Source organism: Pyxicephalus adspersus, chromosome 3, assembly GCF_032062135.1.
Source record: "Pyxicephalus adspersus chromosome 3, UCB_Pads_2.0, whole genome shotgun sequence".
Lineage (NCBI taxonomy): Eukaryota > Metazoa > Chordata > Amphibia > Anura > Pyxicephalidae > Pyxicephalus > Pyxicephalus adspersus.
In genome coordinates this window covers 22,598,101-22,623,181 of record NC_092860.1, presented here as the reverse complement: position 1 = coordinate 22,623,181, position 25,081 = coordinate 22,598,101, and the positions used below count along the sequence as shown (strand labels likewise).

General features: G+C 38.9%; 1 protein-coding gene across 1 annotated transcript; it reads right to left on the bottom strand.

Annotated features, from left to right (window-relative positions):
• Window positions 1-19,032: 19,032 nt before the first annotated feature.
• Window positions 19,033-24,948, bottom strand: ATP5PD (ATP synthase peripheral stalk subunit d). Its single transcript, XM_072403885.1, has 6 exons — window positions 24,795-24,948; window positions 21,814-21,944; window positions 20,590-20,686; window positions 20,425-20,496; window positions 19,832-19,894; window positions 19,033-19,216 (listed from the first exon to the last, which is right to left on the bottom strand). The coding sequence occupies exons 2-6, from the start codon at window positions 21,933-21,935 to the stop codon at window positions 19,085-19,087; spliced, it is 486 nt and encodes a 161-aa protein (XP_072259986.1). The 5' UTR covers window positions 21,936-21,944; window positions 24,795-24,948; the 3' UTR covers window positions 19,033-19,084.
• Between the last annotated feature and the right edge of the window lie 133 nt (window positions 24,949-25,081).

Genomic DNA, 25,081 nt, shown 5'->3' with positions numbered 1-25,081 from the left:
AATGTTATAGAATCCCCTATATTACTTATATTAGATTCCAACATATTTGTGTAAAGCAATATAAGTTTTATATATACAGGGCTGGCTTTGGAAATGTCTGGGCCCCATACTAGGTAAACTACCTGGGCCCAAGTAAGTTCCAGCACTGCACACCCATACACATCGGAACCTAATATATCTAATAAAGGGGATTCTATAACATCCATTTACAAAATGATTGATGGAATTTTCACTTTGAGTGAAATTTGTAGGGAACAGTAAGGTAAATTCATTGTGATATCTATACACATATATATAGCTATGTTAGTTAAAGACATCTGGCATACGGACGACTCATAGATACAAACCGGGCTTCCCTGCTCGCTCATGTGCAGGATGGAGGCTTGATGGGGGGAGGGGCTGTTTCAATGACTTGCAAAAGAAGTCTTTTGCTAAACACAGCTGAGGATGTGGATGATCTTAAGAGCTGACCTTTTCTGCAACCCTTTGTCATTTTTTTAATGATCAAGACAAACTCTGCAGTTGTTTCTTTTTGCATATCAAAGCACAGCATCAATAGCCATTCTGCCATAGGAATGGGAGCACAAAGCCTACCGGGATACCTACGTCAGGCATCCCGGGGTGCTCTTGGGTGCTCCTTCTGTGCATGCTCAAGCATGCTCAGTAGGATCAGCGAGTTTTTTTTTCCATCCCATGTCACCCGATCTTGCGCCGGGGTCGGGTGATGTAGGATGAAGAACCCGGACGAAGAGACAGAGATGGTGGCGCCCGGCTCCGGGGCAGATACCGGGAGGACGCGGGACCCGATGCAGGACACCCCCAGGAGGAATCGGACTGCCCTGCGGGATTAAAGGTAAGTGTATTTTTTTTTGGGCTGTTTTGTTCCTCTTTAAATAAAAGGGAAGAGTGAAGGTCTGAATACTTTCAGAATCTTTGCTAAGAGTCAGTGATGCACAGCAGACACTTACTATATATTTTCACTTAATCAGTACGTCCAAGCATGGTTTAATCAATAGGAGTGTGGTATTAGTTTTACTAAACCTTTTTTTTTTTTTTGAAACTGGATTTTTATTAAGAATTTTTATAAACAATAACAGAAAAAACAGAGAAAGGACAAGATATAAACATAAACATAGTGTACAGTATACCAGATAATTAACAGTACATCAAAAAGGATCATACAAATAACATATTTAAAAAATAGCAGCAAAATGTAAACTAAACAGTATAATCCCATATGGTGAGAAAGCAAAATATGAATGTCCAGTATACAGAAAACCAAAAAATAAAAATAAACAGGTAGGGTGTAAACAGGACAATAAGGAGGGGGGGGGGTCACCAGAATGATGAATAATAAGAGCTCATATAGTCAAATCAACACTTTAACCCTGTAAATAGGCTTAATAGGCATCCCAAGATTCCCAGATCTGTTCAAACTTAGCAACATTATTTCTGAGGAGAGCGGTAAGATTTTCCATCAAACGGACCTCCTGGACGCGAGTCTGTAAATCCTTCAAAGAGGGGGGCTGTGTGGATTTCCACTTGGCCGGGATTAAAGTACGGGTCGCTACCAAAATATGTGTGATAAGCTTAGATGTGGGTTTGGGGAGGCCCATAAAGGGCAATCCCAGTAAATGGTGGAGAACTGCTGCTGGGTCACTTCTGTGATTAGCTTATTAACCCTGTCCCAATAGCTATAAATAGTAAGACAGAACCAAAAAATGTGCTTCAGTGTCCCACGCTGGGATCTACATCTCCAGCAAAGGGCATCTGCAGCTGGGAACAGCCTGTGCAGCATATCAGGCGTGTGATACCATTGGAACAAAATTTTGTACAAGTTTTCTTTGTAAAGTGTGCATATGGAGCTTTTTATTGGCCACCTCCCAGAGCTTGGACCATTCATCTCTGTCTAGGGCACGGGCCAAAATGGCTTCCTAGTTGCCCATATAGGCAAATTTGCCAGAAGCCCCCTGTGCAAACACATGGAGAAGGTGATAAATGGAGTAAATAAGACCTTTACCATAAAGACCGGTGCACAAGTTCTTTCAAAAGGGGTGAGTGTAGTAAATTTGGGCGAGACTATACTCAGTCTTATACGCTCTTTATATATTCCTCACAAACACCATCGGGGAAAGCAGGTCTCTATCCGTTAATAACATGAAGGAGCTCCATAACATGACATTAGGGTGAAGTGGGGCAATCCAAGCTTCCTCTAATTCTCAGCAAACACTGGGAGAGGTTAACATAGTCCATGAGGGCACGTAGCGAAGGTGAGTTGCTACATAATATTTAACCAGGTCTGGGGCCCCAAGACCACCCAATTCCTTGGGTGTACAGACCACTGATCTGGATATTCTGTGTCATTTGTGTGCCCAAATAAAATTCAGAAAACCAGCCTGCAACTTTTTCAAAGTCAAAACCCGAAGGACCCGAACTGGGGGAGTTTCAAATAAATATAGAAGCTTGGGCAAGAGCATCATTTGCACAGACGCAATGTGTCCTAAAAGCGACAGTGAGTGCCCTTTCCATTTATTCAAATAATTGTATATCTCCTGAAACATTAGGGGGAAATTTTACTAAACCTTTTAAATTTGATTTAATATAATAGTGTATAAGTATTTACTTAATTTTCTCAATTCTTTTTTTATAGTACTTTGTGCTGCCAAAAATACCAGTGCAACAAGAACTTTTTACAACAAAGCCAATGGCATATCTACCCCAAGCCAAACACCCCAGGCAACCCCTTCTTTTCCAAGAAAGCAGAACACCCCCAGAAGCCACACATCCCCATATGCTACTAGGTGAGCTGAAGTGAGGAGACCTTAAGAGCAGGTCAGGGGCAGCTTTAGCTGCAGCTTAAACTTTCGCAGTTGCCAGCTGCCAGTGGCCTTGCAATTTCCTGTAGTCACTGGCAGCTTTTTGTAGCATTACACTTGCTGAATATGACCTCCAGTGTTAGATTACCCCTGAACCTCCACTTTTCAACCTTCCTTTGTTTCACTAGAAGCGTGAAGGATCTGATTCTGATCCCAGGTAGATTTTCCAGCTTCTTTTTTGTAAAGAAAAAAAGCTTTATGGCTAAGATTCATAGAAGCCATTTGAAACCTATTAGTTCAACACCATCAGCTGCAGTGTTCCCAGGAGGAACAGAGCTCTCAGATTTCAGGACAAATGTATTTACAGCAATGTTTTGCATTTAAAATTTGTCTGACCAATAATACGGTTGGCATCCAAACTCATCAGATAAAAAATGTCGCTGACTTTTTATTGTCTATCATAAATACCAAATTTCTTCCCAGTTGCAGGCTGAGACCAAAGTAGAAGCCATGTGGTTACTTATCTTATTGTGTGCAGCAGGTAAGTGCTCCTTCCAGATTATATTTATATTATTTTATCAATCATAAAGTGTATTTGCCGCTGCTAAAAGAGCTTTTCTCAATTAGGATATATGAAATATTTGTATCCAGTAACATAGGAAACCATAGGAGTATCGAACATGGTAAATTGTCATTCTTGAATTAATGTTTCCTCGTTAAAGCTATTTCTTGTGGACATCAGAAAAGTTGACAGCTCCACTGTTTCAGGGTTGGAACCTATGAACTCACCAACACTGATCTGCTCATTTCAGATTGCAATGTGATCTACCTACAACTTTGCTGAGCAAGTATAATGGCATTGTATATGTAGAATTTTACATTACAGCTTTTGGTAAATCCTAAGGAAGTTAAAGCAATTGTACAGACTAATTGTGGGTTTTGTGGGTGGCCTATGGAAATTATAAACTGGTCTACCAGGTCTGTGTGTTTCGAATACAGTAATTGATTCCCACCAGGGAATGTTTTAGGAAATGTCTGATTCCCTGTTTTCTAAATAGAAATTAGCTTTCTCCAGCACCAGAGTTTTGCAGGTTCCCAGCTAGAAGACAAATACACTGTTGTATTATTATCTTACCTACAGCCTATGGAGAAATATTATAAAAAAAATTGTACTATGCCAGTGCCAGAAAAACAAAAGTAAACACATGACATCATAACAACTCTATTCCTAATAAAAAAAATGATGTCGAGGGGCTTTGAGGATAATTGCTTCAGTTTAACATTAATTTGAGACCCTTCAGAAATTATTCAGAATTTATTTACTGGTGCAGCTGACATGCTTCCGACCTGCTTTGGGCAGATTTCACATTGAAAAACTGGTAAAGGAATGCAAAACTTGCTTGAAGCGAACAAAAAGCCCAATGTTTATGGCCTCCAAAATAAATGTTAGCATGCTGTAAAAAAAAAAAAAAAAAAGAATCTAGCACATAAGAATTAGGAGGCTGTGTTTTCTGGTATGGTTCTATCCATCAACTTCAGGTCCACTACAGAGCTGCGATCAGTGGATTATACCACAGCAGGGGACCAAGCACTTAACATGCAAAATTAAAGTGTATCAGATGCAGCAGATACGTAAAGCGTACCCATCATCACATTTTCAACCTTATGCAAATAGCTTTGACCTGAACTGAGATGGCACACAAAGATACAGTATAGAATTAGCCATGATAAGTCAGTACTTGATAGTATAAGATCAGCTGATGACCCTGATACCCTACTCTATTTCTCATTTGTGTGAGATTCTAATGACCCCTTCTAATAAAAGACATAACTAGAAACATTTTTGAAGTTGTGTATAAAGTGGGAAATTATTAAAAACAAATTCCTAGGAAATGTAATTTCTTCAGCTCCAAATAGTACCAAGAAAATATCCCAGGTTTTTTATTCATGCAGATATAGCCGACACCTTAATCCAACCATTATGGAATGTGACTAGTAGGGATGAGCGAGAATGCCTCTGACATTCCCACGAAAATTTCCCTGATCCCTGATGAGTCCACGAAATTTTGGAAAACTGATTTTGCGAATTTCATTGAAGTGCAGGTTCCCACGCTCCTTGGGCTGTACTTATCATTGATAAGGGACTGCAGGGACTGCAGGCGAACTCTCCATTGAGAGTTCATCTGAGTTCAGTTCCTACGGTCCTTGGGCTGTACTTATCATTGATAAGTACAGCCCAGTGACCGTGCGAACCTGCAGTCACAGTTGGATGGAGACACGCTGGTGCCTCCAATCAGCTGTGACTGCAGGCAAACTCCAGATAAACTCTCAATAGAGATTCTCCATTGAGAGATCATCTGAGTTCGGCGAGAACACGACCTTGTGGCGAATCACAAGGCCGCTCTCGCTTACATGTTCTGTAAGCGAGAAAGGCCTAATTCACCGCGAGATCGAAATGAGCTCATCCCTAGTAACCAGGTTGATTGTCCAAAAACAGAATTGGAGGTTGAAGAACCACACTGTTCTATCTGCAGAATCCCATCTTTCATTTTAGGCAGCTCAGGTGTTAGTTCATAGTACATAGATGTAGTACAGTCAATCACATGTATATAAGCCATTCTCAACCAACGTTCCAGAGGTTGCCAGGGGTTCCTGGAGCTGTGGCTTACTGTCCTCTGATGATGCATGCATTGTTCAGGGTCTCATGCCACATGCAAGACTCCAATGGACTTTTTACCTGTCTCTAAGGATTGAATTTAGATCACCGCTGTTATTGAGACATTCTTCATATGTGAGGGGTATCTTTGCAAACAATTTATTTTAGCATGGGTTCCTCAAGACCTGACATTGTACAATATTTTAAGGGTTCCTCAGGGGTACCCTTAAAGTTGAGAAATTCTATAACAGAGCAATATTAAAATGTATGTTAAATTGTACCTAAACTCAACATTTTCACTTTAATAAAAGGGAAGGCAACCCTTCTCTTTAAAAAGCAGTGGAGAGCCTCCTGGGACACCTACATCATGCATCCAGGGAGGCTCTGGGTGCTCTTTCTGCGCATGCCCTAATCTCAGACATGCGCAGAAGGGGCATTTTTTCTATTAAGGGAAAGAAATGCCGATCACACGCAAGCGCAGTGCGAGATCGGGTGACATGCTTAGGAGACAGGAAGAAGATGGAAGATGGTGATGCCCGGTGCTGAGGAAGCACCAGGACGAAGAGGAATTCCGGGACGTCATGGTACCGGATTGTGGGAAAGACCAGCGCCAGCGAGGGATCTGCAAGATTAAAGGTAAGTGTCCTTTTTTAGTTTTCAGTTTATTCTGTTTTAACCCTCCATCTATTTTCACTATGATTGACATCATAGCTTACTGTCTACAGATTTTTTTTTTAATCTGTTGCAAAGTTTTTAACAGGAAATCCTGCCGGAGTTTGCAGGCTTTTACTACTGCCAACATACAAAGTCATTGCCTCACAATTTGCAGTAGGGTTGTCTATATCTTGTTGTTTTGGGGCTGTCTATCTGGTCAGATTTCCAACCCAAATGCTAACTGAAGTTGCTCCCATAATAGACTGACACACTACTGCTATATGCTAGGCAGCAGTGTAACATTGTCACCCTACAGTAGTGCTGGTGTTTGTAGTCCATACACTAATATATATTACCTTTCCCTTGTTTGTAGACTTTTTTACAGGGGCATTGCAAAGCAAGACCTGTAAAGAATACGATGTGGTGGAATATCTCAACATCAATGAACGTGGGCCCTTGCTGTCAATGACAATGCCAAAAAAAGATTGGAGCAAACCACTGATTGTTTCTGTTGATTCAACATTCATTTCAGTTCAGTCTTTGGTAAGAAAAAATGCTTCCATCAGTGTGATATGTAGAATATTTTCGATTTTAAATGTTAGGAACATAGTAAAAACACTAAAAGGGAAAGAGCAATGCCTTCAAATATACAGTTTATAGTATAATGTATGAATACAAAGACACAAATGATTTACTGCACTGGAAGGCACTGAAAATAATTAATATTACATGTAATACATTAAAAAGATGGGTTAGGCTTAATAATTATTTATTCACAATAGCATTTTCAAAACACATTATCAGACCGAGGGGTATTTTTATAAAGCAGCCAATCTGACATTCACTGACACATTCCCTGGTGGAAAAGGACCTAGGCCTGCCTGCCTGTCTGCCTGCCTACTTTTTTATTGCTTTCATGGAGTACTGCTGTGCTTTGCAGCAACACACATGTTAATGTGATCAACAAATTGCAACTGATATGTGAAATGTGTCCTAAATTATTCTTTTTCTTTACTGACATATAAAATATCATCCATGTAAAATAAAAACTTATATTACCCTGATATTTGTTTTGCAATTTTTAATATTGTTGTTTTTTTAATCAATATTTTTAAAAAATCATTCATAAGTGATAACTTAACTTTTTTATTATTTTTACATGACTTCCCTGTGCAATTATACAGTGAATACATTGAATAATTTGTTATTAGGAATCCAAATTTTCTTGCAGTTTGATCTCAGTTATTGCCATTTGTTGACTTGGCTAACTTAGTAATGTTTTGCTCTACAGATGAGTCAGTTGTTCTGAATATTATGGGTCTATTTATGAAGCAGTGAATCTGACATTCACTGAAACATTGGTAGAGAATCTTCCATGTGTACGAATAGCAGTAATTGATTCTCCACCAGGGAACGTTTCAGTGAATGACAGATTCACTGCTTTATAAATAGACCCCTTAGTGGCATGCAGTTGATTACTACCCTGTTCCTATGTGTCCTATTTCCTTAGGTTGAAAAGACTCAGACAATGACAACATACTTCTGGCTATCAGTGGTAAGAGTCCATCCAGCTCTCCTTTTGATGCTGCTCTTTGCATATAGGGATTTCTTCAACTAACAAGTGCATTTTTGTCTTCAGATGTGGAAAAATGACTTTATATCCTGGAGCCCCGATGATTTTTGCAATATAAGCTATATTACGCTGCCTATTTCCTACTTCTGGGTGCCAGACCTCTATTTCCACGAACAGTAAGACATTATGTGTTCCTTTGTTTAATGGTAAAATTTCATCTATATTCTGCCTTCCCCCGTCCCCCCCCTCATCAACATGCTAATGATATATAGTACTTAACTTAAACCATTCTCTGTCATTACATACCTTATTTTTCACCAAGTTATATCAGCACTAGAAGTTTGTACTTCTTTATCCAATGCAGGCAAAACAAGGCAGGTGGGAAGGATCTGAAGTGTGTCATTAAAATAAACAAAATCTAATGAATGAAAGGGATAAATCAAGGTTAGTAATGCAATGGAGGAAAGTGCTGGATAACGCCAGTAGTGTTCTAGCCAGGAAAAGAGGGGACAATATATGACTTGTTGCAGCATCTAGTGCACACCGTGAGTAAGCAAACTCAGTAAAGTGTATATAAAGAAAATGTATGTACAACTTTTTAAAGTCTATATAAACCCAAAACTGTCCTTGAGCCATTTAGGAGACCCTATCAGCCAGCCAGCCCTGGAATCTCCCATGAATGATCAGGAGTAGAGGTAAAGTCACCCTCTTTGGTCATATAACAGTTCTTGGGTCTTGAGATTGGCTGCTAATCCAACGACAAGGCCTAAAGCAGGGCTGTCCATCATTCATCAAGGGCCACATAAAGTCCAGGATTGTCCTGAAACTTTGTAAACCATAACATACCAGGACAGGCCTGTTCTATAGGGATCAGAAAGGCACAGTGTATTATTGCATGCTGCTCTAAAGTAAAGTATCCAAATTATAGTAAAGAATCTCTAAAGTGGTGCGAATGCCACACAGACTCTTGGCCAAAACAACTCCACACATGCAGACTCATAGATATAAATTAGAAATCTACTGTCCATGCACAAACTGGACAAGGAACTTTCTGTAAATAAACAGTACAGCACTTTGCAGCCTCAAAGCAAAGATCTCTAGTAATAGTGGACAGGTCAACACTTGGGGGCATGCTGGGCAAGAGGGAAATCTTCATTTTAAGGAAAACTGTACCTAAAGTAAAGTTGCCCTTTAATGCTAAGTTACAAAGGTAAAGATTGTTGAAGTATAACTTGTGTTCCATCGGACAGTGCAAAGTAGGTCAAGGTATTGTTGTGGTTTGCTACAGCCAGAATACAAACTTTTTTCACCGTGCCAGGGTGTTCCTCCTTTTTCTTTGACAGGGTTGTTGAAGACACTTCTTCATGGATTTCGTATGTCAATGTAACATCAGATGGCATGATCAGAGCAGTTAAACCCATGCATTTGACTAGCACTTGCACATTGGATATCCATTATTTTCCTTTTGATGGCCAGAAATGTTCTTCAAGCGTTACAAGCTTTATGCACCTTGGTAAGTTGTTTTTTTTATTCAATTCAGTGTCAACTTAAATCTCCATAAAGCACTAAGGCTTTTTTAATTTACAAATGACCCAAAAATGGTGTGGACATTCACTTACTATATCCAGTCATAGGAAAACGAATTCCTATTTACTTAAAATACCCGAACATGTGCAGACACTTTTACCACGTTAACTTAGGTGAAAATTCACATTTTTAAATAATGATTGTAAGCTCATTCAGTAACCCAGCATCAATATATCAGCCTATACATAAATACCTATATCTAAGCATAAACTTTGTTTACAGGGTGATATAGGTGCAGAGCTATTATTCTTTTATATGTAGACAAGATCAGATTTCCATAATGGGAGCCAACAATTTGTACTTAAAGCACATCCAAGTCACTTACATTTGCTGAATGTGTTTTGTTTAACTGGTATCTGGTTGTGGCTGGCTTTAAAAAAATTAAACCACTGTGTAAGTACATTTATATGAGATGACGGCTCATGATGGGTTCATTTATAATTTCTACTTTTAAGGGGTAAAGGCTTTGTGGAGTAACTATATGAGAAGTTGCCTCTGAGTTTTTGTGAGTACATTCCAACTGTTCATTGAAAATTGAGCATTGTATGTAGAAAAATTGAAGCATGACCTGTGTTCATTTTTCCTCTACTCAACCAACTACACAGAGATGGTTAGGAGGTCATGGTAGGGAAAATTCAGCGTTAGGGAAGTGCTTTTGTTCAGTTTTAAAAATGTGTCTTAATGGAAGCACTAAGCTGTCATCTGAACACTAACAGGAGTTGCTATGACTTTCTTTCCCAGAAAACCTTTTTTGGGGCCAAATACATTTCAAGATATTATTGCCAAAACATTTAGCAGTGATATCCTCAACTAAAAGGGTTGCAGAACATCAAGCATTATCATACATTATGTAGAGAAAATCCTGCCATTTTACAAGAAAAAGGAACTCAGTTATCTGTGTAAAGTCTGTGAAAGATAAGATATTACATTTACATGTCTCAGATCATCACTCTTTTGAAGGGCTACAGTGGCCAAGCAATCCTCACTGTGTTATTTTGACTGCTCTGTCACCAATATGTCCCGCACCCCACTAGGTTTGCAACTGGTGGCTGTGAGACCATAGAGTGCAGTAGAATAAGGGATACCCCGCATCTGACACCCCCTGAGTTGTGTTGAAGATTCTTCAGATGGTTTAGCTTTTTAAATTATGAAAACCTACATTCCTAAAATTCTCAATGCAGAAACAAATTGCTTTGCTAACACCTAGACTAGGAAACTAAGCTTCTTTACCAGTTGAAGCAAAAAATTCAGTTAGTGTTTATATACCGGTATATTTTAGTCTAGTTTGAAGGCACAAAAGGGATGCTTTTGGAAACATATTAAAATAAATGCATATAAAAGAAACATATAAAAAAGCCGATTTTTGGCTACTAGGCCATTTTAGGAGGTCAAGAAGGCATACTAGGCCGGACTCTCTCTCGAGTCCCACGCTGATGGCTCCGCTCCCCACCAGGATCGCCCCTGAAGGGAAATTCCTCTGAGGGAATGTCCCCTTACTTCGGCGGCGAAAGTGTTAACACCGTCTGCGGTAAATAAGAAAGGGAGGCATAACAAGGAGGCTCAAGAGCCGTATGGGGCTCCGGAGCCACGGGTTGCCGACCCCTGCCGGCTGGGATTAGGCCGACCAGGGGGGCGTTAGGCCAGAACGGACTACTGGTTAGGCCATATCTGGCCTAAAGGCCGAAGTTTGCTGACCTCTGATATAAATGAAGCAACACAGCTTTCTGCTTGTGGCATTGCAGGTTTTCTAAATCATATCCAATGAGGAAAAGGAAAACTTTTCTGATCTAGTCCAGTTAGCACAAATTAGTTCTATCTTCCAAAATTCGAATTACTGTAATGTAATATTTTAATGCCACTTTTTGCTGTAGAGAGAATCTATTTATTATCTTCAATTATGTTTTCATTTTTTGTGTTAAATTCAATAAACCAAACAAAGCAGACCACAGAAAAAGTGATTTAAGGTTTAAGGTTTTTGAGTACAAGAAATACTCAAAATTAAAACAAAGTGTTATTGTTATTTTTTATCCTTTTGTTTTAATACAAAGTTAAATAAAATTCTTTTGAATATTTACCTTTGTTTAAAGTGGAAATTCAAAGAAACAGCGTAATATAATATAAAAACCCCCAGAACACCTTATACTCACTTGAATTCTCCCTATTCATTAGTACAATGCAGTCATACTGTATAAAGCTTAATAAGCTGCAAAGTATAGTGTAAAGCAGCTGTCACCAACCAGTGGTCCGCAAGAAAATTTTGGTGGTCTGCAGAAAAATTACCCTTACCATTACACATACACATGCAATTACCCTCACACAATCCCCTTTCCTGGCACACTCACCTACAATCTGCTTACCCATTCATTCATTCAGACTTGCAGGGGACGGGAGTACCGGCTCTGGCTGGTGCGCCCCCCAGCGGTCCTTCTCCCGACCTCACTGATCATGTCCCTCGTATGGACACAACTTTTGTTCTATCCACAGTCCTGCACTACTGTCCCCCCAGAATGTTTAGCAAGCAGGTCTGGGGGAGTGTGTGGATTCTGGCATCATTACATCACTCTGGGGGAAGTTTGTTCCCTTTTGAGTGACACACAGCTCCCTGTGCATGCGTTGTCAGGATTCTGGACCTGGCGCATGTGCACTCGCGGAATTTAAAATATGAATTTAATGATCTGTGAGGTCCAAAGGGTGGCGACCACTGGAGTTAAGTACCCTGTAAATCCACAACGAAGATCTGGCTGCTTATGTGTAAGAACCACGGTCCAGTCTCATCATAATACCTCTATCATCAAACCTCTGCTCTTACATTCTCTTTTTAGAATATAAAAATACACATAATAAAGACCTATTAGCTTTAGTATAGAATTAGAAATGCACAACACACACATATAGTACTTCTTATCCTAACACATATTCTTACATCTCACTGGAGACAGCATACATTTAGAAACATTTGTTTTTAGCCTATAAAAGTGTTTAATTTATCTTTCATGTCTCTAAACATGTACAATTTACCATCTATAACTAGCATTTATTCCTACGTCACCATATCTCTTATTTATAAGAATGACAGCTGAGGTTCTATAAAACTTAGGACATTACTGAGGCATCACATTTGTAAAAGACAATTTATTTTTTAATAATGGATACTTTTCATATAATATTATTTATGTCAATGTTTTATATTTCCTAGAGTCAAGCCTGATCTTGAAAATCGATAAAAATATCTCTAAAATCCTTGAACGCAGCAAAGGTGTTTTTTTGGATACTGGAGAATGGAGTTTGCTGGATCTTTTTGTGGAGGAAGGCACATTACAAGGTTACTCAAAACTCACATTCCAGGTACTGATGTTATAAACTAAAATTTTTCTGGTTTCCCTGTAGCCGTGTCTTTGACTTTGTTCAGACCTGCAGTAAAAAAAGATGTGGGTAGAAAGACATTCAATATAGAGTTAATAAAAGTGAAGAACAAGGGAATCAGAGTTAGGAAGAGAAAATAGGGGGACCATAGAAGGAGGCATAATGGAAATGAGAGGCTTCACAATTAGTTCTTCTAAAATGCCCAAAGAACTTATAAGGTCAAGAAATCTTGCTCTGTGGCAGGTAAACTATGATGTTGTAGCCAAAAATTGGGAGATAATTATTTAGTGCATTTGTCATCTTTTTCAAGGCTCATTGAACAATTTTTGTGAAGCTGGTTGGTCTCAGCCCCACACCTGCAATAGTTTGCCTAGCTGCCAAAAAAAGAAGGGGGGTCAGTTTGCTAATTTGCATCTCTCAAAGGGGGCAGAGAGAGCAAAAAGCCTTAAAAATGTTCCTTAAATTCCGCTTACCCATTCATTTATTTGGACTTGCGGGGCACAGGAGCACCGACCCTGGCTGGTGCGTCCCCCAGCGGGTCCTTCTCCTGACCTCACTGATCATGTCCCCCATATGGACACAACTTTTGTGCAGGCATGCGTGACATAGATATACAGGGAGGCTCTGCGCTCTCATTCATTCTTGATCCCCTAGGCAATCAAGAATTAAGGGGGCAGTGCTTTTTTTTTTTTTTAAAAAAAAAGGGTGTTGCACTTAAAAAAAAACACACAAACAAAAACATTTTTACTTTAAATACAAGGGTTGTCTAGCCTACTATGTACAGTGAAAATTCTGAGTTTAGGTACGTTTTAAGTATTTGAGACAAGTATAAATTTTCATTATTATCTTATTGATTTTTTTTTTTCTTAGCCTTCCTAGCGGTTACCCCGAGTGTGGCTCGGGGTAAAAAAAAGTTGCTAAAAGCGGTAACCCCGAGTCACACTCGGGGTAGGTAAACCTATGGGAGGTAATGGTAAATACAGCCTTACCTGATCCGCCAGCGTCCCACGTCGTCTATCGCTACAATCTCTTCCTTCTTCCCCCGGCCAGTCACCCGATGAGTCACTGGGGAGTTCCCGGTGACGTGGGTGCGTGTGTATGTTGCCGGCGGGGCGGGAAATTCAAAAACCATTTGTATTGCATTCAATACAAAATAACTGTATTGAATGCAATACATTGGATTTATATGTGTAAAAGCAGTACATTGTTTTCAAGAACGTTTTTTTTACAGTATATTAGTATGAGTATAATATTTATTTAAAAAAAAAATAAAAAAAAATATATTTTTTTTAATATATAGATTTTTTATTTTATTCAGTTTATTATTTTTACATGATTTTGTGTTTCAAACTTTATTATACTCTTACTATTATATTATACTGTAAAATAAATTTTCATGAAAAACAATGTACCGCTTTTAGACATATAAAACCGGAAATAAATGAACTGCTAGGGAGGTTAATATGCACAAGTCACCATTATTTACCTTTATTTAAATGCTTATGTATTGTTCAATTGCTCCTTAGGCGATATTGAAACGCAAGTCAAGCATTTACATGTACAGCCTTATCGTCCCAACTTTGTTACTTCTGACCTTGGATCTTCTCTCTTACTTCATTCCCAAATCTTACCATGAAAAAGCCAACTTCAAACTCACAGTGCTCCTGGGGATATCCGTTCTGGCAATCATTCTTAATGATTACCTGCCTGCTTCCACCAATAAACCTCCAGTTGTTGGTAAGAACAGAGCTTTAACACAATGTCAGTGTTTAAATATTTGTCTCAGAGCTGATGCTGGCCAGTTATCAAGTTATTAGAAAACATTGTCCTGATTTACTAAATGATACTTCACACAATAAAATGGATAAATATTCAATAAGTTAAAGCTTTTCACAAGATGACTAAACTGAATGTTCATACAGTTATATTCACAATATTTAAACAATTTTAACCTCTTTTTATTTGTTCAACTTCTACCTTCATAGATATGGATTGCTGCTAGGTTGGGTTCATTGCAAAGTTTACATATTTGCCCTGTTATTTTATTAGACTTTATTTTTACTGTTTGAACACAGCTGGTTCAATGGCTAATAAACATGACCTGCAGCCTTTCCTTTGTCAATTGAAATTGTGACTACCAAATGAACAGTAATCAGCTGGGAGCTGTCTTGCCAATGACATACCTTGTAGATATTGGATGTTGGTTGTTAGGGGCTGAGTCTGCAGCAAACAGAACCTGGGCAAGTTTACTTATTGCTAACTATAGACCTATCATTGTTACCTTTGGGTCCAAAACCCACCTCACACTAGTGATTATAGTGACAGAATTCCTAAAAGCCCACTTATCTTCTACTTTGTGTCTCTTCCACTGGCCAAATCATCAAGATGTTGCTATATTTCTGCTCCTTTACTAATTGAGATTCTGCAGTGTTTTGTCCAGCAAAACAGAACTTTTATTGCAGCTGCACATTAGAGATTCATCATTGGCAGTGTAACCAATGTAACAAGGGCCCAAGAGTAAAATTTCAACACCGATGTTGTTTGCGCTGGTCAAAAAAATGAGAAATTCATTGTGATGCAAAAAGTAGATTTAAATACCCAGCAGTCTTAAAAAGAAACTTTTTCATAAATGGCGTATCAGCTTCTGTACTCGATGCACAATTTTAGATGGACTCTCTCCTTCTTTCCCTGACACTTGTATGTTTATGTGGGCCAAACAATAGTGTTATAGATATTGGGCTCTAATCCCTTCAAACATTCTCTGTGAATCTTCCAGCTCTATATGTTTTAATGGCAGTAATTATTTCCCACAAGGGAATATTTGACTGAATGTCAGATTCCAATTTTATAAATCGCCCTTTGACTTTTTGAAAAAAGTCAATAGTTTAGCCCTTGTATCAATCTCTTATCACTGTTCCGGGGCACTGATGTATGCCTACTACTAAGTGGAAATCAGTGACACATCACAGATAGGAGTCTTACAGATTTTGGGCTGCAATTGGAATCCCAATTTACCCTCCTCTGTGCTATGTGGAAAGTTAGGATAATGGTACACAAATACTTACACACACCCTAACCAACACTATGGCCATAGGGTTTTTATCTGGCATATGTTTATTTCCAGTGATTGAACTTGAAGGACCTATGTCTTTTTTCAACCTGGCTAATTATGTAACACTGTTGTGTTGGGAATGTGCTATACATATCTACGGATTTGCCATTTTGCTTGCTGTATACTGGTCCATAAACTGTATCCTGACAAAATATGTTCTGTTTCAGTGTTGTTCTTCATTGGAACCATGCTGTTGATGATTTTGGGAATCATTGAAATTATCTTTATAATGTACATTGGTGGTAAAATCCATAAAAAGGAAGGGACTCCCAACAAGAAATTTCCCTTCTATTACGGTAATAAATCCATGTTATTTACTATGTATAACTACTTAAAGAAACATGTTATTCGTTTATAAAAAGCAAACTAACACGGGTTGGTTTGCTTTTTATAAAGCTACTTTCTCAGCACTTCTTATAAAGCTACTTTCTCAGCACTGCTCAAGCCCCCAACTCACTGTATTGGCACCCTTAAAACTGTACACCTTCATGTTTGACCACATTCCACACTACAGAAGTTCCTGACTGACAAGACACCAGACCTTCACATTTTCTATGTATATACAGAGCTTCAGAAAAATGGTATTTGAGGTAATAAAAGGGGGATTCATGGCACAAAAATAGGTGCACTTGTATGTACACTCTATACTATATTATTGATGTGTACTTCACACACTTCAACTGTTGAAACACATGCTAATTAAGACATACCCAGCAAAAATTTTAATGCTGAGACACTTTTGGGTCACTCGGCATTGTAATACTTGGTTACTATACACAATTAGAACAAAACAAAAAAACCCAGAGCAATTACAACAAATTTAACATCTATGTGATGTTGTCATAATTATCAGCCGATCCTCTTTATCCACAAGAATGGTTGGAGTAAGGCTCAGCTTCAAGTTTGCATTCCAATTTAGCTTCTCATATTTCTGGATTCACTCATCATTTTTATTTGTGGCATTTACGAATATCTTATTAGTAATTAAAAAAAATATTTGTAAAAAGGAAAAAGTTATCCTATTCATTAAAAATTACCCACAATATGTTTCTGGCTATTTGCAAACATAATCTCAATTGCTCAACATCATGTGGCTGCTATCTTTATATTATGCTTAAAAGGATAACTAAACTTACACACAAAAATACAATTAACTGTTTGGCCCCCAAAAAACTATATAGGCTTCCCTACCTATGTCCCAATACAGAGGTCTGGTCATTTTGTAGTAAAGCCACTCCAATATATTCTGTAAGTTTTAGATAACAGCAATTTAGAAACAGTCATTTTCTATCTACTCAGTAAAGGTAGATGGGAGGTGGAGATTATCATAGCTAGGGGAGGGTACTGTGCTTGTTAAGGTGTGACTTCGAACATCACAGGCATAAAGTGCCACTGCCCTGCTCACTTGCCATCAGATGTCCTGCCACCTAATACCTGTATTTTCTGGAAGTAGACAGGAGGTGGCATGAGTGTTAAAACTTCCCGCCTTGACTTGTGTGGGCATTGGTTTGTAATAGCTAGATCTCTGTATCTAGATTATGGTGGGGAGAGAGTCGTTTAATTTTTTGATGCACATGGGTGGTCAGATAGCCATATTTTTATGTGTAAGTTCAGTATTTTAGAGAGTTCCCTATTTATTAAGTTTGACGTGTTCCTTGCTTGTTACATTTGTCATTGCTTGGCATTCTATTGGGGTATCTAACCTTTCATTTCTGGGAGGGCTAAAATGCCTTGCAAGCCACTCTTGTATAAGTGCTCCACCCAAGTATTGGTCCAAGTGGGAAGCACCCATGCTGGGGAGTGGAGTTAATTAGAAAACATTTACACCAAAGGTATAGTTTGAGTAATTTTTCTATAGCCGTTTTGCATTGTAGCTATACATTGAACAGCCAGCACCTGAAAACTACTGACTTTGTGAAGTGAACATTGATTATATTGTTACAATGGCATCAACAAAAGAGAACTGTCACTTCTCGATGTGTTAGACACAGGGAAATAGGAAAAAAGGATTTAGATGACCTTGACAAATGTTAAGAGAATCTTCAAAACAGCAGGTCTTGTTGGGGGATACCCAATATACTCTGGTCAGTATCTACCAATAGTGGTCTAGGAAAGGACAACTCAACAGCCAGTCAGTAGTGGCCCAAGAAGAGACAAGAAATGACAAGCTTACTGCATAGCAACAGACTAGTCAGTGCATTTGCTGACCTGTCCTCCTGAAGGGCCCTCAACAGGTACATGAGCATCAAAGAACTGTTTTGGAGGGGACTTGCACAATAATATTTAAGCATTTTTTTGATTGAAGGATCAGTATAACGAAACAGGGTGCAAAACAGTAAAATGTCCATACCAAAAGATGCATATATTTTTTCCAGAACTCGTCTTCAAGTATCTCTCCAAAGATGTGCAGCCAGTGGATGAGGAACCGATGGATGAAGATCCTACTACAGTGTCGGAAAAGATGCTTAAAGACTTACAGCAGATAAAAGCACATGTTATGTCTCTGCAGAACAAGGAAAGGCTGAATAAAGAACAGGAAAATATACAGGAGAAACTGGAGATGTGGCTGTATTACAGCCATCTGGTGGTGGTTGTCATTTTTTTTGCAGCAATCATTGGCAAATGGAACATGTAAACATCTAATATTACTAAAACAAAAGGGAAAAGCTTTGATCCAGGTTGTTAGCATTTAATAAATATACCTATAACCCAAAATGTGACAATACATTATTTTTGCTTTTTCTTTAATTATGTCTACAACCAAAGGTGTACTTTTTTAGTTAAGTAGGGGAATGCTGGAACTTTTGGTTTTACTGTTGTAGATGTTTATTCACTTCCTGTCCTATAAAAAGGTTGTCCCACCACAAGTGGAAGTGAGGAAAATCTCTTTAATTGCCTATGGAGCAGTCAACCTGTCATGGGCTCCATACAACAAAAAAAATTGTAAGATTATAAAGCCACACCATCAGATTTCCATCTTTGTAAATGTGACAGCTCCCCCCTCCCGCCTTGTGCCAGAACTTCAGGATACCTTGGAACTCAATGGTGGGTAAGAATGAAAAAAAAGTGAGATCTACCATGTGAATCTTTCAAGTTAACATGCAGCTAGCAGTCCGAACTCTCAGACAGTAAAGCACTAGGTAGTGAAATGAGGCCAACAATAGTATCTTCCATATTTGTACCCACACGATTCCATTAGCATAAAACCAAAGTCATACAAACAGTAAAACAATCACACAATAGCTCAAATTATATTAAAAATACTCATGAAAACAGTCTTTACAGAAGATTTATTGATATTTAAGTTGGTGTTTCTGTGTCTCTTAAAGTTCACTAATGGGCTTGTGTGGCCAGTACACATATTTCTCTTTGTCCAGCTTGGTTTCAGGGAAAGCTTCATTTACATCTTCAATTGTCATTTGGTCGAATGGAATCAGGTTCCTAAACTTGTCTAGCTGTATTAAAAAAAAAATGCAAGTCAGATCTGTCACAGGAAACAGAAGAAAATATGATATGGGAACAGAGTTGTTCTTCTCAGGGACAGTTAGTGGCATGGCTATGGATGCAGTTAAGTACGGTATATGTCAACACTATAGAAAAAAATACAAGGTTAATAAGTAATATAGGTCTCTAATTTGTATTACAAGTTATTGATGAGCAATGGAAAATAGTTATTATAAATACTCCCCAGTGTTAGCTAAGGAACCTAGAAAAACATTAGCTCAGCATTGGTAACTGCAGGGGAAGTTTAACTATGGACTACAGGAGGGAATTGGCTAGGTAAAAAAAATGTCAATTACTTGGAAAATATGTACCTTTGACTAATATTTGTAAATCAATTACACCAACCATGGCCATTTCACCATACAAAAACTGATGGAGACTGATTCTGTCAAAATAAACACCTTTCCCTAAACACCATTTTGGTCACAAGACTGTACACAAACCCAGCCACATGACAATACATTTTGGCTGAAAATGAAGTTGTTTGGTCAGCTGACCCGATAGAAAATATTATATATAAATAAGGGTTTAGTAAACATTTTGTAGCCAATATAGTAACTGCATACCTCTTTCTCAAAGGAAGCCACCCTGGCTTTAGATTCTGCAATGAAAGCTAAAGCAGTTTTGTTCTGTAAGCAAAAAAAAAGCAAGAGACGTTAAAATTTACAGGCAAAGAGGAAACTTTTTCACTGAAGGTGCAATTACTATTAGGTCATACTGCACTGATTATGGACACTTACACATTTTGAACAACTGTTGTGCTTTAAATTGGACTTATCACATCTTCAACATTATGTAAAAAGATGGATATTGAAGTTTGTGTTTTTATCAGTATTTATATTTGTGCATAATGCATGCACAACGAGATTGGCGTTTTTTTTTGTTTTTTTTTTAAACATCACCCAATCTCGCACCTGCAGTGTGCATGATCAGGAGACATCAGGATGAACCTGGAAGAAAACTGGCGCTGTTTGGATGGAAAAGCGAGTCCTGGAAAGAAGGAAGCTGAGACAAGATGGGAGTGGCTGGATGTGGTTTTCAGACAAGGACAAACCTACAAAATTGTATGTATGCTCAGTCACCAAAATAATGGCCATTCTCAGATTTGTGTATAACTTCTGAGCAAAAGAAAAATCCAACATATATCAAAAGTACTTACAGCTTCCTGTTCCTGGAGATTTATCTTTTCAGACTGGGTATCTTTGGGCTCTGGGATGGTAAGGGCATTAAACTAAAAAAAAAACAATTAAAAAACACACATTAGATTCAAAATGTATTTCATACTTAAATTTTTGCAATCAAAACTCATGTGAAACGGACTTGCCTTCTTCTCAAACTCGTCCACTAAGCCTGCCTTGGCAATTGTGGTTCGGTAGTAAGCCCAGTCAATTGCTGGCGGTTTGGCAGGGAGAGAGGTCAACCTGTTAAAAAAAGGTAATTCATTATCTTGGTGCACCAGGGTCCATATGCATAAAATGGAACTGGGAAAAAAACATGCCTAAAAGGAAGGTTGGAAACACCACAGATAAGGGATGAATCAAGCAGTTCATCAAGGTAAATGCTGCTATTGTGCCAATGGCTTAAATACACTTGTCTGCAGACGTGAATACTACATAGTGAAATTTGTGGGAACCACAAGTGATAGCACACCACACTGAGCGTTGTTGCACTAAAAATGCAGCTGCCATATTTCTTTTAGTAACACAAAATAGGTTAGACCCCCTATCTTGGAGGACTGGATGTAGGAATCTGGCCACTGTGGCCCTAGGTTATAGGATGTGGAGCTTCTGGTTGTCAGGGGGCAAGGATTCTACAAGTCAAGGAGGGGCTTCTAATATCACAGCTTGCCCTTGCTTCAACTCCTGTATCCAATTTAGTTTTTTGATGAATTTCAGGGTGGGGGACCAAACCCTAAGCCCTGATACAGAAACAGCCAGTGCAAAGATGAGATTTATTACTCCTATTTTATTCCCTTTCCCAGAGCCTGGATGCTTTGAAATTAATTCACCTCCTCATCTGAAACTGGATTCATTATGTGACCATGCTTGGGCACATGAAGACTCATTAAAACTTTTAGGCCTTTCGCTGATGCAGCATTTTTTGCTCCCCCCATATTAAACTGCATATTTTACGTGCACAAGTTACATGAAACTTTTAAAGCATTATGGAGTCCATTTATAAAGCAGCAAATGTGAAACTAAGCACACATTCTATGATAGAGAATGTGCTACATCTACAAACAGACCCTAGAAAATATATTTCCCTGATATTATCTGTAGAGGGATTTTAAAGGTCTTTATAATCCATCAGCTTAAAGTTAGCCAACAGCTCTAACCCAATTTCCTTTCTTCTCACTCCGTTCCAGCCACACTGTGGTACACATTATTGGCAAAATGCGTTAAACTGACATGGATCTCTAAAATCTGCACAGATATAAATATAAGAAGCAAAATCAGACTAACATTTTGGCAGGTAACAATGCAAAATCCACATATATATTTAAAAGCAATTTAAAGGTTTTCTAGCCCTAAATTTGCCATGCACTCACTTTGCAGAAATTGTATCACTGCGGGTCTTCAGTGCATTAAACATAGCCTTCTGATTTGGAGGAACTCTTTCTGCAAAAGCCAGCCAGTCCAGGGCTTTGACTGCAGATCTGCGACTTGCCATGATTATGGTCTGAAAGTAAACATAGTACAGGTGTGTGAATAAACATACCCAAAGGGTGCATTGTATATTTATCCAAAGTGTTATTTGCCTTGATGTTATGTATGCCTGCTGGTTCATACATTATTACAGGATGTGCAAGCCAACATTGACAAAATTGCAGAAAGATTAAGGTATATGCCACTCACCCAACAAGCTAAACACCTGCAGAAGATGCAGTTTTTTCAGAAATAAGCAGTAAAGGAAACTATAATAAAATATAAGCCTGGATGAGATGCTCTTATTCCTGATCAGACATTAATTTTACATATTGACTAATGCAGAACAAATGTAAAGGGCTGCTGACCTGGGAGAAGAAAATGTAAAATCATGGAAGATAGTGAGGAAAAAGACAGGTGACAAAAGTTCAATGCCTAGCAATAGAAAGGCACAATTATCGGGTGCAGGTCCTGTTATATCAGTTAATAGGCCCAAGAAAAAGAAAGTGGCTGGAAAACTGAAGAGACAATATAATGGATCTGGTCAAAGATGTTCACAGGTAATCTTCACATCATTGCTTGATTGTTTCAGGAAATCTGGGAGCTTAGTGAGAGGTGGAGGTTGTCCAGGAGAGATGATTGATGTATCTTCAGGTACATCCGGACAGCTTGACACAAAGATTATATTAGTTCCCAGGAAATGGAAGAAATCTGCTAACTGATACACTGAAGATTGAAGTGATCACCTTTCTTAACTTGAACGTGAAAAAGGTAGGCTCCAGATTGAAGAATCACAGACAGAAGAGGTTTCAGCATGCATTGCTTTTTTAGTGTCAGGAGAGACATATGGTACAAGCAGGACAAGTACACAGGGCCAGAACCCCAGGCCCAGTGCATAATTTCTTCTTTAGCGGTAAAGAAATAGACACAACAAACTACATCACACGGTTCTTCCAACTGCAATCCCCATCTACTGACCCCATGTAATCTGTCCAGCTCTAGGTGTGCTGTAGCAGATCAGTCCAAGGCCCTTTTCTAGATGCAGTACTGGCCTATGGACAGCTTCAGGTATGCCCAGAATTCTAATGTCCCGGTGGATGTGGTTCTCATAATCATTCATTTACAATGCATAATACACAATTTCACATCAGACCATGGCTTCAATCTCAAAGACCAAATTGGGCATATCAGACTTGGTAGGTATAGATGCAAATATGGCCTTGATATTGTGGTTTAAAACATGACTACCTGTGTCACTGGAGGGTGAGGGCAGCGTCTCTGTGTACACTGTTGAGAACCCAGACTCATCGGAGGACAAAGTAGCAAGTAAAGCTTTAGCTTAATCTATCACTGGAAGCGTCCTTTGACATTTCAGGGCTGTGGGCAAAGAGCCTGGTTCTTGCCCGAGTGCCATATTGTGGTAATTATTTTTTTTTCTTTTTTAACTCCCTTGGCCCTGGTGGCTTTTTGTTTTAGCTCTAAAACGTCATGGTGCTTAGATCTTGGTTCTGTGCTACATCGCTGAACACAGAGCCGGCCTGGAAACATAATTCTTGTGCATGCGCAGGGGTTACATCACCAAATCAGTGAGAAGGATCACCATCTCCTATTAAAGCACAAAAAAAAAAAAAACAATCTCACTACGCATGCACAAGATCGGCACCTCTTTCACCTAGAAGGAAAATTTACCTTCTGCAAATGCCCGAGATCAGGCCATGCTTCGGCAATCAAGACTTAAAGGGACAGTGCTGCATCCTTTTTATAAAAAAAAAAACACCAACATTTTTACTGTATTAAGAAGGGTTGTTTACTCTTCTATGAAAAGTAAAAATGTTGCATTTAGGTCTGCTTTAAGTCTGCCATGGGACAGAAAGGTGAAATCCCATTCTTGCAGCAATGATAGCTTCTGGAGCTGTCATCGCTGCAAGGTAACAGCATAAAGTACGTACACTATATGCCATAATTTGCAAATATGTTGTTATATCCACAGCTGACAGTACATTGGTGTGATGCCAAGTAGGAAGAATACTTCTTACATTCCTAGATTGTAAGCTCTTCAGGGCAGGGTCCTCTCCTCCTCCGGTGTCTGTATCTGTCATTTGAAACCCCTATTTAATGTACAGCACTGCATAATATGTTGGCACTATATAAATCCTGTTTAATAATAATACATACATTGCTGACCACTGGAAAGAATGTCATCCTTATAGAGAGCCAAAAGATCATTGGGGTCAGGTAGAATAACCTCATTACTCTGGTAACCTCTGAAGGAACCCTGGTTGTAAAAACACTGATCTAATCCATCCTCTCAGACTGAACAGAGGATTAGCATGGCAGTCATGCTGTTGGATACATTATATATATATATTTATATTTACTTATGAGGGCTACATTTAAAGAACATCTAAATGTACAAATGTCACATGTGGGTCACAATGATGACCGTGCCACTTGCAAGGATTCCTATGTTCTATAATGGGGGTCTGAATGCCCAATGTCACATGACCCTCAGGCATCAAAGCCAAAACATACAAAGTCAAGGTGATCCCTGAACTCCTGATATCCATACTTGTCACAGGCCTGAGGATCTGCATGTCAGACATTTCACTGATCAGCAATAGCAGCCTATGTATTCCTCTGTGATTAGTATTATATACACCGTATATTTGTAAAGATGAACATATAGGAGCCCAATACATGTCATGCTGCACCCAGCCCCCACTCACATTACCGGCCTTCCCACACACCCTGACACTTCAAGGTCTCCCACACAATGTATAAATGTACGCCTGCCACGTATTCACCATTCAGTACATGAAGGCTCAGATAAGCGCCCACAATTCACGTGTGAACCTTCCCCAACCACGTTACCGCCATCCCTCACCTCTATGCACCGACCTCCACTGACACCAGTCAAGACACTGCAATGGCAGCCGCCGTCCGTGACGTTTTATTCGACCGACAGATCCACAAATGAACAAGAACGACACAAAAAGTCTTAAAACCAATAGCGAAGGGGCTAACAAATACAAACGCCACCAGGATTCGCTAATGCCTGTCACGTGACGTTTCCAAGCCCGGCAAAGAACTGACCTATTACTGCTTGACCTTGAATGGCGTGATGACGTCAAGCGTATAAAATTGTGAGGAGATTGGGTGAATGTTTACTGG

Bases quoted from the DNA above. Each gene is read 5' to 3' on its own strand.
- ATP5PD (XM_072403885.1), bottom strand. From the start codon at position 21,935: ATGGCAAGTCGCAGATCTGCAGTCAAAGCCCTGGACTGGCTGGCTTTT. The intron at 20,687-21,813 runs GTGAGTGCATGG...TTTTTTTAACAG, and splicing joins AGTGATACAATTTCTGCAAA to GTTGACCTCTCTCCCTGCCA. The intron at 20,497-20,589 runs GCAAGTCCGTTT...TTTTTTTTTTAG, and splicing joins TGGACGAGTTTGAGAAGAAG to TTTAATGCCCTTACCATCCC.